Source organism: Onychostoma macrolepis, chromosome 08, assembly GCF_012432095.1.
Source record: "Onychostoma macrolepis isolate SWU-2019 chromosome 08, ASM1243209v1, whole genome shotgun sequence".
Lineage (NCBI taxonomy): Eukaryota > Metazoa > Chordata > Actinopteri > Cypriniformes > Cyprinidae > Onychostoma > Onychostoma macrolepis.
This window is the reverse complement of record NC_081162.1, coordinates 15,462,619-15,477,442: the sequence shown is the minus strand read 5'-3', so window position 1 is coordinate 15,477,442 and position 14,824 is coordinate 15,462,619. Positions and strand designations below refer to the sequence as shown.

At 36.0% G+C, this 14,824-nt stretch overlaps 2 protein-coding genes across 10 annotated transcripts in view; both read left to right on the top strand.

Annotated features, from left to right (window-relative positions):
* Window positions 1-9,120, top strand: part of ampd2b (adenosine monophosphate deaminase 2b) — a 42,403-nt gene extending 33,283 nt beyond the window's left edge. For all 8 annotated transcript variants that reach the window (XM_058784294.1, XM_058784292.1, XM_058784293.1 and 5 more), the window contains 11 exons: window positions 11-100; window positions 457-586; window positions 702-896; window positions 2,061-2,192; window positions 2,279-2,442; window positions 3,043-3,169; window positions 5,599-5,762; window positions 5,958-6,078; window positions 6,447-6,620; window positions 6,732-6,842; window positions 8,107-9,120. In XM_058784294.1, the coding sequence (XP_058640277.1) occupies window positions 11-100; window positions 457-586; window positions 702-896; window positions 2,061-2,192; window positions 2,279-2,442; window positions 3,043-3,169; window positions 5,599-5,762; window positions 5,958-6,078; window positions 6,447-6,620; window positions 6,732-6,842; window positions 8,107-8,322 (1,624 nt within the window). In that variant the 3' untranslated portion in view covers window positions 8,323-9,120. The remainder of the gene's footprint in view (window positions 1-10; window positions 101-456; window positions 587-701; window positions 897-2,060; window positions 2,193-2,278; window positions 2,443-3,042; window positions 3,170-5,598; window positions 5,763-5,957; window positions 6,079-6,446; window positions 6,621-6,731; window positions 6,843-8,106) is intronic.
* A 568-nt stretch (window positions 9,121-9,688) lies between these two features.
* LOC131545469 (glutathione S-transferase Mu 4-like) lies at window positions 9,689-14,817 on the top strand. Of its 2 annotated transcripts, XM_058784313.1 has the most exons (9): window positions 9,754-9,813; window positions 9,933-9,956; window positions 13,174-13,249; window positions 13,339-13,403; window positions 13,478-13,559; window positions 13,649-13,746; window positions 13,872-13,967; window positions 14,088-14,198; window positions 14,306-14,817. In XM_058784313.1, the coding sequence occupies exons 1-9, from the start codon at window positions 9,778-9,780 to the stop codon at window positions 14,396-14,398; spliced, it is 681 nt and encodes a 226-aa protein (XP_058640296.1). In that variant the 5' UTR covers window positions 9,754-9,777; the 3' UTR covers window positions 14,399-14,817. The 2 variants fall into 2 exon arrangements, with proteins under 2 accessions (XP_058640297.1, XP_058640296.1); XM_058784314.1 differs by lacking the exon at window positions 9,933-9,956 and having other exon boundaries at window positions 9,689-9,813.
* Window positions 14,818-14,824: the final 7 nt, after the last annotated feature.

Genomic DNA, 14,824 nt, shown 5'->3' with positions numbered 1-14,824 from the left:
TGTCCATCAGTTCCTCAGAGCTAGACTTGCCGTACCCAGACCTGCAGGAATACATAGCTGATATGAACATGATGATGGCGCTCATCATTAACGGGCCGGTGTAAGTTGTCCTAAACACTGTGAGGTTTGTTTCCATTCTCTGCAGTAGAGTCAGGAAAAGATGATCAAATTACTGATTGAAACAGCTCATTCTGTAAATGTGAGCTGATCCCTGAGTGAGCTCCTTTGCTTGATTGAAATCATTATGCACTGACCTCAGTTTGAACCTGTGGATAAAATGTAAAAAGAAACCCACCCGCACTGAGATAAAGATGTGTAATTAATTTGTAATCTGAATAATGTCACAAAGATGAAGAAGTGGCAAAGTGTGATTAAATCTGACCCCAAAAATAGCCAGAACTGGTCTGATCAGCCTTAGGTTTGGCATACGGATTCCTGATTTTATTTTTCAAACAGGAAATCTTTCTGCTATCGCCGGCTGCAGTACCTCAGCTCCAAGTTCCAGATGCACATTCTCTTAAACGAGATGAAAGAGTTGGCAGCACAGAAGAAAGTCCCTCACCGTGATTTCTACAACATCAGGAAGGTCTGCTGTCCACACAAATATTTCATTGAAGTTCGTTAACTTTATTAGCGGTTGTCACAGGAAAAATCTGATTATTTGATCAATCACTATTGAACTTTGACCTTTTGGCCTTCAGGTGGACACACACATCCATGCCTCATCCTGTATGAATCAGAAGCATCTGCTGCGCTTCATTAAAAGAGCCATGAAGAAATATCCAGGTGAAATTGTCCATGTAGAAAAAGGCCGAGGACAGACTCTATTAGAGGTGTTTGAGAGCATGAACCTGACGGCCTTTGACCTCAGCGTAGACACTCTGGATATGCATGCGGTAAGAACTGCAGAGGTAGTTATACACATGCCATAAGTGGTTGGAAAAATACTTCTACCATCACTAGCAATTAGACATAATAATAATAAGAAGAAGAATAGAAACTAAATATACACTTCACTTGTATACACTACTTAAAATGTTTGGGGTTGGTAAGACTTTTATATTTTTGAAAGAAATCTCGTATATTCACCAAGATTTGATTAAAACTACTGTAAAAACATTAATATTGTGTAATATTATTGTGTAATTATTTTATTATTACAATTTTATTCCTGTGATGGCAAAGCTGAATTTTCAGCAGCCATTACTCCAGTCTTCAGTGTCACATGATCCTTCAGAAATCATTCTAATATGCTGATTCGGTGCTCAAGAAACATTTTTTATTATCAATGTTGATATGTTTTTATTATCAACAGTTGTGCTCCCTAATATTTTTGTGAAAAAAAAGACACATTTTTTCATGATTCTTTGTTGAATAGAGAGTTTGAAAGAACAGCACGTATTTAAAATAGAAATATTTCATAAGATTATAGATGTCTTTGCTGTCAGTTTTTGTCCAATTAAAGTATTAATTTCTTCTACTGACCACAAACTTTTGAATAGTAGTGTTTGGTATGTTATATCTTGTTGACTTAACAATTATTAATTAAAACCTTAATAAAGTGACTATTAACAAAATATGACCATGAAAGAACAGAAAACTGAAATAACATAGAACCATGAAATAGTTTTAAAAGAACTTAAAGTTAACTTGAAGTTGTTTCACAGTAGATGCCAAGGAAAATATTTAGTGGGAGTTCCAAACTTCATGAGTTTGTGTGGGATCTAGGTCACTCTCACTGCAAATATGTTGCACAGAGTTGCAGATGCAGTCGAACAATCTCAGCGGGTTTACACTTAAGTGAGAACTGAATAAGCTGTTGAATGACCTGTTGTTCTCTACTGAGTGCAAACTGTGGCTCTACATGAATGCTGTGCAACATTGCGCACAGTTTATTGGGTCCCTAAACCATGTGAATCAAAATCTTTACTAAAAGAGATTCTTCTCTAAATTGTATGTGGAAATAATTGGGCAACATTAAACAAATAGTTTTGCAAGGGAAGATGAGGGGAAAAAAAGAAGCATTTTTAAATATTAAAAATATTCCCTCTTTCCTGTAGGACCGTAACACATTTCACCGATTTGATAAATTCAACTCCAAATACAACCCCATTGGAGAGTCCATCCTCAGAGAAATCTTTATCAAGACTGACAACCATGTTGAGGGGAAATACTTCGGGCACATAATCAAGGTATCTGCTCCTTGTAACCTTTTGCAGTCTATAGTTTCGTATGGTAAAGTGCCCCCTGCTGATAGTTGTATGTTGGTGCATTTCAGGAGGTGATGGCAGACCTGGAGGAGAGCAAATATCAGAATGTGGAGCTACGACTTTCTATCTACGGCCGCTCACGAGATGAATGGGATAACCTGGCTCAATGGGCTGTCAAACACAAAGTTTATTCAGATAACGTGCGCTGGCTGGTGCAGGTGCCCCGGTTATTGTGAGTACTGAATATTAAGAAGCATCGATGTAAAGTGGCAGTTTATTATCTGATGTCTACAGTAGGCCTAAATCTTTGATCAAATTAAGAAATACAAATATTTACACTCTTGTTTAAAAGTTTGGGGTCGGTGAGATTTTTTTAATGTTTTGCAATTTTAAATAACTGTTTTCTATTTAAATATATTTAAAAATGTAATTTAATCCTGTGATGGCAAAGCTGAATTGTCAGAAGCCGTTACTCCAGTCTTCAGTGCCACATGAACATTCAGAAATCATACTAATATGCTGATTTGATGCTCAAGAAATATTTCTTATTATTAACAATGTTGTAAACTGTTGTGCTACTTAATATTTTTGTAGAAACCATGATATATTTTTTCACTTTTGATCAATGTGTCCTTGCTGAATAAAATAATTTTTCAGACCCCAAATTTTTGAAGGGTGGTGTATATTATTATTATTATTATTATTACATGAAAAGCACTTTAAATTACGCACATAAATAAGTGGACATATTTCCGAAATGAACACAAATATTTTCACTGTGCATAAAATATAAATGTGAGACTAAATTAAGTTAAGTTTCTTTCCTCTACAGTGATGTGTACCACACCAAAAAGCAGCTATCTAACTTCCAGGAGATGCTAGAGAACATCTTTATGCCTCTGTTTGAAGTCACAGTCAATCCCAGCACCCACCCACAGCTACATCTCTTTCTGCAACACGTGAGTGAACTTTTAGTAATGTGGTAAACCTTGTTTTAGTGCAAAATGATATGTGAATGAATGTGCTTCTGAGGAGTGGAAGCATGTGTGACAGCCAGAAAACCAGTCTTAAATCGCATGTGTGTATTTTTAGCAATAGCCAACAATACATTGTAAGGGTCAAATGTTTCTTTTATGCCAAATATTCATTAGGATATTAAGTAAAGATCATGTTCCATGAAGATATTTTGTACATTTCCTACTGTAAATATATCAAAACTTAATTTTTGGTCAGTAATATATGCATTGCTAAGAACTTAATTTGGACAACTTTAAAGGCTGTTTTCTCAGTATTTAGATTTAAAAAAACAACAACAAAAAAACAGCCAGAAACCTTGGAGTTATAATTGATAATCAGCTGACTTTCTCAGACCACATTGCTAAAATTGCTCGGTCCTGCAGATTTGCTTTATTCAACATCAAGAAGATCAGGCCTTTTCTTTCGGAACATGCTTCACAACTCCTTGTTCAAGCTCTTGTTCTGTCCAGGATGGACTATTGCAATTCTCTGGCAGGTCTTCCAGCCAGTTCTATCAAACCTTTACAATTAATCCAGAACGCGGCAGCAAGATTCATTTTTAATGAGCCAAAAAGAATGCTCGTCACACCTCTGTTTATCAATTTGCAATGGATACCAATAGCTGCTCGCATAAAATTAATGTTTGCCTTCAAAACCACCACTGGCTCTGCACCCCTTTACCTGAATTCATTACTTCAGACTTATGTGTCCTCTAGAAGCTTACATTCTGTATAACATCGCTTTATTGTGCCATCCCAAAGAGGCACAAAATCACTTTCACAGACTTTTAAATTAAATGTTCCCTCCTGGTGGAATGATCTGCCCAACTCAATCTGAGCAGCTGAGTCCTTAGCCATCTTCAAGAATCGGCTAAAAACACATCTCTTCCATCTTTGTTTGAATCTCTAACTCTAGCTTTCTCTATTCTAATTCTATTCTTAGAAGAAAAAAACGGAAAAAAACAACCTTTTCTAATCTTTTTGTATTTTATCTATTTGCTTTCTTTTTATGTATTATATAATTAACAAAAGCAAATTATATATTTTATTATATAATTATATTATATAATTTAAAAAAAACAACAACCAAAAAACAACCAAACCTTGCTACGTGTACTGTGTTAAGCGAACTGAGACTTGTTATAGCACTTGCATATCATTGCTCATTTGTTGATTTTGATTGCTTCCATTGTCCTCATTTGTAAGTCGCTTTGGATAAAAGCGTCTGCTAAATGCCAAAATGTAAATGACTAAATGTAATAAATGTAGCATTATTTTAATAATGTATTCTTATAATAATGTATTCTTCTATAGTCTTATATGAATCTGACCAACTCGCAAACTGAAGAAAAGCTTGTTTTTCAAAGCACTCTGTGAGGTTTTTTTACTTCATAAACAAAAAAAGAGCAAAACAATGAAAAAAATCTGATTTCTTGATGATTTGATATTTTATAATTGTTATTTTATCATTTCAAAATATAAAGGAAAAAGTATAAATGAATGACTAATAAGCCAATAAGTGCTCCTCTGTTGCCATCTAGGATATTATGGTGATTTGATGTAGGCCTGTTTTTTTTAACTTTACATAAGTGTTTGTTCACCACAGTATGTGGTCATCCCATTGAAAATAACATTCAAATTGGATCATTTTGGAGCTTTAAAATGCTGGAAACAGTTGTGTGAAATTCTTGCAAGTCATTTGAAAATTGCTTGAATTTCTCTCGCAAAAGGCTGTACAAACCCTGAAATGAATAATGTAATAACATTCGCCTATTTCTGCCACAAGATCATGGTTACAGCTAGCATTACTGCTTCTGGTTTTCTATGTCGGCTCTGTTTGATCTGTTTATAACAGAGAATTCTGTGCAGAATTTGAATGCTTCTCAGTAAATCTCGCAGCCCTGTGCAGTAAACAGTTTTGCGAAATCAAGTTTGATTCCCAAGTAAAGCGGTTCTGAGCTTGGACCAGTTTGTTTGCGTCGCGGTCCGAGCTGCGCAGCTCAAACGAGTAGCCGGATTTTGTTAGGCTTTTGTTTCGTTTGCCGTTTGTTTTTCATATATGCGACAGTTGTGCCAGTGCAACCGTGCACAAAATTTACTCGCACAGGCAGAAAAAAATGGTCGCAGTCTGGAGCCCTGATACATGTATTACTGTCCCTATAAAAGCACTGTAAATTGCTTTGTAAGGTGCTTCAGATAAGAAAGAGTCTGCCACTAAAGTTTAACCTTTGTGGTTAAATCAAACGTCCCACTTTACTCCACAAAATACTTCCATCCCTATTCACCATGTCATGTGTATTAAAATTAGACTGTCAACAAGTACATTCACAATTTCATTGTATTGTAAGACTGAATGTTGATGTGCCCTTCAGGTTGTGGGGTTTGATAGTGTGGATGATGAGTCCAAACCTGAGCAACACATCTTTAACCTGGATAGTCCAAAACCTGTGAACTGGACGGAGGAAGACAATCCTCCATACTCATATTATCTGTACTACATGTATGCGAATATGACTGTACTCAACCACCTGCGCAGGTATTTGATGCACCCAAGTACACATTTTGCTTGCCACAATACATTATATTTATTTCAGGTAAATTGTATGTATTTTATACTGATTCAGATTAACTTTTTTTGAAAGATGGATTAAAACCAATGTGTAGGTTACTGAATTAAAATATGTTTTTAGGTCCAGGACTGTGGTTAAATGTCATCTCGTTCTCCCAACAGGCAAAGAAACTTGAATTCATTTGTATTACGTCCACACTGTGGAGAGGCAGGGCCTATTCACCACCTCGTGTCTGGATTTATGCTGTCAGAAAATATTTCCCATGGCCTGCTTCTGAGAAAAGTAAAGAAACTCTACATACTTCAACTGAATCATGCTTGTCCTTGTAAATCTGTTCTGCTCAGATATAAAGAATGTTCATATTTTAAATATTTTTTTCATGATTGTTTTGTATCAGCAAAAGTGCCATATGTGACAATTTACATAACAAACGCTTTTTGAAAGGTGCCAGTATTCGACAGCCATTTAAAAACTGATATCCTCTCTTCAGCTTTGACCTGTAGTGAACAATTTTGACAGAACAACATCATGTTTTTTCACACTGGATATTTTAGAGCTAATATTCTTATCTTTAAGACCCACTGCAAACAGTCAAGAGCTTATCGTTCCACCCAGAGCTTTAGAGCGAGATGTTTGTGTATTTTCCTCAGGCTCCTGTACTGCAGTATCTGTATTACCTGGCTCAGATCGGCATCGCCATGTCCCCACTCAGCAACAACAGCCTTTTCCTCAGTTACCATCGAAATCCTCTGCCTGAGTACCTATCCAGGGGCCTCATAGTGTCTTTGTCCACCGATGACCCACTGCAGTTCCACTTCACAAAGGTTACAAGCCAAACTACACCATCAGATATTAAAATGTTTTTAATTATATCTGTTAGTTCTTGAGTTAGGTCTGTAATGTGTTTTACCTAGTGTGTGTTTGTGGTTGTTCAGGAGCCGCTGATGGAGGAGTACAGCATCGCTGCTCAGGTGTGGAAGCTGAGCTCATGTGACATGTGTGAGCTGGCCCGAAACAGTGTGCTCATGAGTGGATTTTCTCACCAGGTGCTCACATCTACACGTACACCTCTGTCAGCAATGGCAGAAGTCAGTTTTGTGTTTAGTAAGCTAGACATTTTACTTTCACTTTTTTGGTAACACTTGACTATAAGGTTAAATTTGTTAACATTAAAGCATAAGGTACCATGGCCTAAAAAAACATACTCTAAAATTTTATATTAATTTTGTTTGTCTGTTTTTTTGACGAATACTTTTATTTAGCAAGGATGCATTAATTGATCAAAAGGCACCAATAGCCTCATGGGCAGCGCGTTGACATTTGGCGCAGTTGCGCTTCGGGTGTCCCATGTTCGACTCCCGCCTTGTGGACCTTTCCCGATCCTGTCTCTCCCACTCATTTCCTGTTAGATCTCCACTGTCCTATGAAGAAAAGTGCAAAAAACACCAAAAAAAAAGACATTTAAAATATTACAAAACATTTCTATTTACAATAAATGCTGTTCTTTAACAATTATATTCTTTTAGGAATCCTATAAAACAATGTATCACAGTTTAAACAAAAATATTAAGCAGCACAGCAACACTGATAATAAGAAAACATTTTCTTGAGCAACAAATCAGCATAATAGAATGATTTCTGAAGGATCATGTGATACTGAAGACTGGGGTAATGATGCTGAAAATTCAGCTTTGTCATCACAGGAATAAATAAAAAACAGTTGTTTTATATTGTAATAATATTTCTTTTCTTTTAAAAACATTACAAAATTTTTAACTTTTTTTGAGTGGTGTTTCTCAACTTTTGGATGGTTGTTCTCAACTGGTGTGTTGTGACCTAAACATTAATTATGGACAGCAGGGAAAATAATACTTTATTCCTCACTGAAATGAAACTTTAACTCATTCTGCTTTTAAAAGGGAGGATAAAATAGTTCTCATATCTCTTGTTGTTGTGGCAACCAATTTGGTTGTGCGTCCAAACACAACAGTATATTGGCACAAGTTTATCTGTCTCTAGTCAAATTACAGTAGTTAAAAGCCAACATAAGCAGATTGCATAACATGACCTCATTCTCTAAAACCCTGACCAAAACTACAGTTTATAAAGGAAAATATGACTGATTACTTTACATTATATATGGCTTCTTTTGCATTGAGGATTTGGCAAATGGTACAATAAAGAGTTTTGGCACATTTTTTTTCACACTTTATGTCCAGAAGCCAAACCACTTAAGACAATTAAAATACGAGGAATAAAAAAAAAAAAAAAAAAACATGTGACTAATGCATGCAGATGTCTTGTGTCCAGGTGAAAAGCTATTGGCTGGGGCCGCATTGTCTCAAAGAGGGGCAGGAGGGCAACGACATCAGACGCACTAATGTTCCAGACATCCGAGTGGCATACCGCTTTGAGACGCTGTGCGAGGAGCTGAATCTGATCACCCAGGCTGTGCGTTCAGAGGAGCTGGAGATGGTTGAAGAGCAGGGCTCCCTGTGCATGGGTGCAGGACCGGCCGGACATTAGCTCTCAATTATTCATTCAGTACAGAATGTGAGTGAAAGGTTGATTCAGGGAAATGTGGCACAGTCATATTGTGTTTGATTCCACTGGTGTTCAACTAAATTTTTTTTATTTGACTTTATTTAGGTATTTGCTAGAAATGTACTGTTGTTTTTTGGTTGTGAAGTGCAGGTTTAAAGGCCTCGTTGCTAGGAAGCAAAGATAATTTGAACAAAGGAAATGCCAGTGTTGTGTTTGACAAAAGCACATGAACATTTCTAGAATACCAACTGGAAACACTTACAGTATCTTTGAACAACTAGAAGGCTCCAGATATCCAGTCAAGCATCAGGAAACCCCAGAAATCTTCCCCTCTGTTACTGTGGACCTTACACTGTCCTTTACCTGCAGTCCAGCATGTAGATCAGTGAAATGGTTTACACTATCATAGATGATAAACATTTGGTGTTGCTTGTACACTTGCTCTGAACGTTAACAGCCATAAACATTTGTTCTTTGGCTACTGTGTGTGAGCTCAAGTACCTACGCACATCTCAGCCTTGAGCCGTCAACATCCTGTCATTTTTAAATGGATTTTTATCTCCTTTATATTCTTGATTTTAACAGGTTCTGTTCTAATAAGTTTATTATTGTGATATTTATTTTATAGTGAGTGGTTGTATCCTTTGTCATTTGGCCATTTCTATGTGTGTCTGTAATTGAATAATTATTAGTGCTATTTATTGTAAATCAGACATGATATCAAAGTGAAGTTTATTTTTCCGCTGTATTCTGTATCTCAAAATTAAAATATAATTCTGAGAGTGTGTGGATTTAATATTGCATATACACTATTCACTGCATTTTTCAAAGCAGAAGTATGCTGTTTCTTGTGAATGTGCAAGACTTGCGATGATAGAGAAATAACTAGAGGAATAACAACGTAATTAGTGAAACTATTTTTGCTACAAACCAGTGTGTTTTGTGCTTTTGACCAGCTTTATTCTTGTGCCTTTTGTTCCTCTAGTGTTGGGGCTGTAACTTAACTTACTTAACTGTAACCTAAACTTAGTGCATCAAAACATCAGATTTATAATAGCTTGCATGTTAGATCACATTGCTGTTTGCTGAAGATTCATTTTTAATATTAGTTTGTAATAAAACAATTGTATGTTTTAGGGTGTTTCTGAAACTCTGGGACAAGGATCAAGCTTTATCAAAAGTTTAACTGGAAGCCTTCTATTGTTAACTGTATAGGCTATAAGAAAAATAAAAGGTGAAATCAGTAAATAAATATCGACTGTTGGGATATAAAATTACAAGATAAACAGCTTTTTGTTTGTTTTGCATTTTGTGGGTGTACTGTGTCTTTAATTGGAAACCACACAGAACCCACGTGCGCGCGCATACGCCCCCTCCTCCATTCCGCTGCTCCTGCTCCTCATTTTGAAGCACAACGGTGCACACTCTTGTTGTAAAATGGCAATGAAATTGGCATACTGGGATATTCGTGGGGTAAGAAATAGTCGTCATTTTTGCATACCTATTTTATACTAATTTTGCATAGTTAGACCTTTAATTGATTCATATTTGATATCTTTGATTTTTTTTTGTTTCATAACTTCGTCATGCAGTCATCGCAGAAGAATAGAATCAAAGTCAGTGAAGTTTGCCATGTCTAAAAACGGCCAAATCTGCATACGCCCAGCTTGTTTAAATTCACATCTTTGGTAAAAGATAAGTCGAGAGAAATGAACTAACGTTAACGTTAGGCCATTACTCGGCAAAGTTTGATACTGGTTTAGATATAACGGTTACGGTGTTATGGATCAACTGGGGATCGTGTTATCAGGGGACATGAACGCGTATGCTAATAGTTTTAACGTTACCCGAGTTTCCAGCAGCTGTTGGACCTCCACAGATTAGTCAAAGGGAATTTTCAACAGAACAGATTTCAGAGTTTTCCACGTTATTTATGAATGTTTGTATCATTGTTGTTTCCCCTGTCGACGTCCCAGTGTATCAGACGCCGTTTAAGGGAAGTTTTAATGCGTTTTCATGTCATTATTTTGTTTAGGCTACACTCGTTTCAATGGATTTTTATTTATTTATTTTTTCTAATAACAATTGTAAATGCATTAAATAAGGTGTTTAACGTTACTTTGTTTCTTTGCAACGCGTGTGTAGGAATATTCATTTGTGTCATTGCATTTTGAGCAGTAAGTTAATATTGCTGTGGTTAAAGGGACATGTCAAGCATTTCACTTTCTTTCTTTCTTTTTATTTATATTTGCTAAAGAATGAGTGATAAACAAGATACAGTTTTGCATTATGCATATAATTTCGAATTAGTGACACACAGATAAGATGCAGTGAATTATCCCGAAGAATTATTTAAGGGAATGTTCAACAAACGTATATATTTCTGCAATGTCAGAAATGACTGACAATGTAATGTCCATATTGCAGAAATGTAGTTTTATAATAGAAGTCTGTCAAGTCAAGTAAGGTCACCTTTATTTATATAGCGCTTTATACAATGCAGATTGTGTCAAAGGAGCTTTATAGTGTTAAACACGGAAATAGTTTGTCAGTATTGCAAACAAAGTTCAATTCTGCTGTAAAGCAGCTCTAAAATGAGGACAATAGTAAACAGCTTCTCAGTTAAAGTCAGTTCATGGTTAATTCAGTTTTTTTCTCCCAAAAAAAAAAAAAAAGACTAAATGTTATCATCTTACTCAGTTCAGTTGTGCTGATGGCTGTCAAGGTGAGGAGGTCTTTGCAGGGGATCTGTCTGTAGGGCACATCTAGTAGGCATGGTCTCCACTGGATCTGGTTAGTCAACGTCATTCATTTAAGCACAAGCATGTTTAGGCAATGATTTACATATTGTGATCGTAATGATTACAATATAAGGATAATTGATCAGTTTTGCATGTTGATTCAGAGTTGGGATCATCTGAAGTTCTTGCAGGGGTTGTCATCTCTTCACAGGTGTTGGGGTCATCTAAAATCTTCACAAAGGCTGAATCCAAATGTTAGTGAGGTTGTTACCACTGAAATGAAGATAACTGGCATAATTCAAAGTTATATTACATATAAAGATGTCCACACTCATTATTTATGAAATTGCCAGACTTTTGTGTCATATTTTTAATTCAAAAAGTCTGCAATAAAGTAAATATTGAAGGTTTTCCTATTCTAATTAACATTTGGGAGAGAGGTATCATGTTCGTGTAAGATGCCGAATGATTATGAGGTTAGTGATGTATACTGTCTTTTGCAATATTAGCCATATATGCAATAATTCATCATCACAGTATCATGCTCTGCCTATGTCAGTCATGAAAAAGTTGTTAAAGAAGCTATGAGTCAGTAAGAAAGATCCTACAGCATGGTTCACTTTTAATAAACACCTGTCAAACACTTTGTCACCTTAAAAATGTAAACAAGCCATACATGTGACACGTATCGCTCATACAAATTGTGGAAAAATGCCTTCCTGTGCTCATCTCACATACAGTATTAAAGAGTTTGGTTTTGAATCCTGCACTGCTCATGATATGTTTTCTATTGTCGGAAACTCAAGTAGTCTGGCAAGAGACCAGTAGACCTATATGTAAAATGAAAAGCAGGAGTCATGAACTTAGAATTTACTTTAGACAAGGTGTTCTCTACATGTTCAATGAAAGACAACAGATTCACAACATTTATATTCAAGCACCTAACTGAGCATTATGTACAGTGCAATACAGACACACTATTGAGCATATATAAAATTTAGTTAATTTAATTGATTATATGATTATAAGCAACTGAATACAGAATTGTTCTAAACAGAGTTCTAAGCCAGTGCAAAATGTTGATTTCAGATCAGTCATAAATCCATGATGAAACTTTATGTCCAGGGAAGAGGATACAGAGGCACCAGAGTTGACTGTACAAACAAGAGATCTCAGATAATAAAATCAGCAAAGTAAAATCACACAAACTCAAGCCAAAGTAGCCCATCTGTTTTTTTCTTCCTATATATATATAAATGACTCAAAATAAATAATTTGATTAAGAACAATAGTAAAGTCAATAAATACAAAGGACTATGCAATTCATGTTTGGTTTAGGTGGCCTACCACTAATTTTAATTTGTATCTCTGTTAATTAGAACGCATGACAGCACACTACAGACACAATGTGATACAGTAATTCTGAAAATAAAATACTTACATTTTTACTTAAGTTCGTTGAAGAGTTTGATCATCCATTGAAACGAATGTCCCATGTCAACGTGGGCGTGGTTTGTGAGCGTTACATGAGAGCATAGTAAACTTCCCTAAAACCGCGTGACATTCGCAGGTACGGACACGCGGAATCAAAACGCTTTATTATGCATGATACCGATGTATACAACTGGTGAAACACGTTTTTTAATCTATAACCGGTGGAATGTCGCAGTGACGAATCTGTCGCCGTCTAACATCTGCTGGAAATTCAGGTAAACATACAGTACTTGCGTGCACGCGCACATCCCCAGTTAACACGATCCCCAGTTGATCCATAACAACGGTCGTCTGATGCGACACTGACCTGAAACATAAAAACTGTTTTGTTTTGTTTTTGGGAGGGGGTTCATGGTCGATTCTTTAAAATAATGTTTTTATACCTAAAAAGCGTTCACGGATTGTCAGGACTGATGCTGCTATTTTACTATTATGTCAGTTATGTTTATCTACTGCAGCTTGGGTTTGGTTAACTTACCCTCAATATGCGAAATTAGCACATATATAACATGTTAATCATTTCAAGAGTGAAAAACATTTTACAGCTGCTGGTATTATGTATACAGAATGTTATGGATATCATTTAATCTGATTACAGCTTGCTCAACCAATCCGTCTGCTGTTGGAATACACTGGTTCTAAGTATGAGGAGAAGTTCTATTCTTGTGGTGACGGTAAGTGATGATTATAATAACATACAGTAGCAGACACAGATTGTCCATATAAAAGCACATTGAGTTGATTCTATATTCTTGCCTTGCAGCTCCCAACTATGACAAAAGCTGTTGGTTTAATGAGAAAGAGAAACTTGGGATGGACTTTCCTAATGTAAGTTACATAGTTACCAACATAGTATTGTTCAGTATAACATGCAATAACTAACCACCATCATCCTTCACCAGTTGCCCTACCTAGAGGATGGAGACACGAAAGTGGTCCAAAGCAATGCCATATTGAGATACATCGCCCGCAAACACAACCTCTGTGAGTTGTTTAAAAAATAAAAATTCTCAAACATTACTGAAAATAGCCATCCAAGTAATGTTAAACTTCTCTTTCTAACATGTTTCTAGGTGGGGAAACTGAAGAGGAGCAGGTGAGAGTTGACATCTTGGAAAATCAGGCAATGGACTTCCGCAATGGTTTTGTCCAGCTCTGCTATGGAGACTTTGTGAGTGATTGAATATATAGAAATATGTACAGCATTGAAGAAATTTGCAACTAATAATATGAATTTACCAGTACTTGTTAATTGATAACACAAATGATTTGTAATGCATTTGCACTTGATTACAGGACAAAAACAAATCATGCTACACTGACAAACTGCCAGGGACACTAAAGCAGTTCTCTGACTTCCTTGGTGACGGGAAGTGGTTTGCTGGGGACAAGGTAAATAGGCATAATGTTTGGAAGCACTTTATTTTGTCCATTTAAAGTGGCAGGATATAACTGTATATCTAATAAAATTATGTGTTTGACCAGCGCATCCCATTTTCTCAAATCCTGTAGATCACATTTGTGGACTTCATCATGTATGAGTTGTTGGATCAGCATCGTATGTTTGACCCAGCGTGCCTGGATGACTACAAAAACCTTAGATGTTTCCTTGATCACTTTGAGGTTTGGATTCAGCTTTTGTCTCATGGAATGATTTGATAGTCTCACGCAAGTTGTAATGATAAAAGATAAACCATATTGTGACTGATATGAATTGTGTTCCCTATCAGAGTCTTGAGAAGATTGCAGAATACATGAAGTCAAACAAGTTCATGAAAACACCAGTGAACAACAAGATGGCCAAATGGGGAAACAAGAAGTAGTGAAACTAACAAGATTGTTTCTTGATAAAGCATCATAAGGTGCAACATCCTCTGCTTTGGTTATAAGGTCAATGCAGTTGAACTGCACACTGATAATTTTTTTTTGGGACCACTATTTTAAACCTTTCAATAACTAAGAAAGCGATACATTTATCATTAGTATTGATTATAAAAGCGTAACGGAACAATCAGAATTCTCAGTTGTTGTAGACATAGTGCAAGCACTTAGGCTTAAATTGAAAGTGTTCAGGTGAGTGTCACACTTAGGTTTTTTACAGTTTGATGGCATGAAAAGAAAGGAAGAATTTCATTGTTATTTTATGGATCTCACTGTTTGGATTGTGATTCTACATTTGGAAACAAAGCATTAAATGCAGTACCTTATTTTGACCCAATAAAAGCACCGTTTTGTTCAATGAAATTTAA

What these genes read in the sequence shown, in the direction of transcription:
- LOC131545469 (XM_058784313.1), top strand. Translation starts at nt 9,778, where the DNA reads ATGGCAATGAAATTGGCATACTGGGATATTCGTGGG. An exon ending in CGCAGAAGAATAGAATCAAA is followed by an intron (nt 9,957 to 13,173) that starts GTCAGTGAAGTT and finishes ATCTGATTACAG; the next exon opens with CTTGCTCAACCAATCCGTCT. An exon ending in TTGGGATGGACTTTCCTAAT is followed by an intron (nt 13,404 to 13,477) that starts GTAAGTTACATA and finishes ATCCTTCACCAG; the next exon opens with TTGCCCTACCTAGAGGATGG.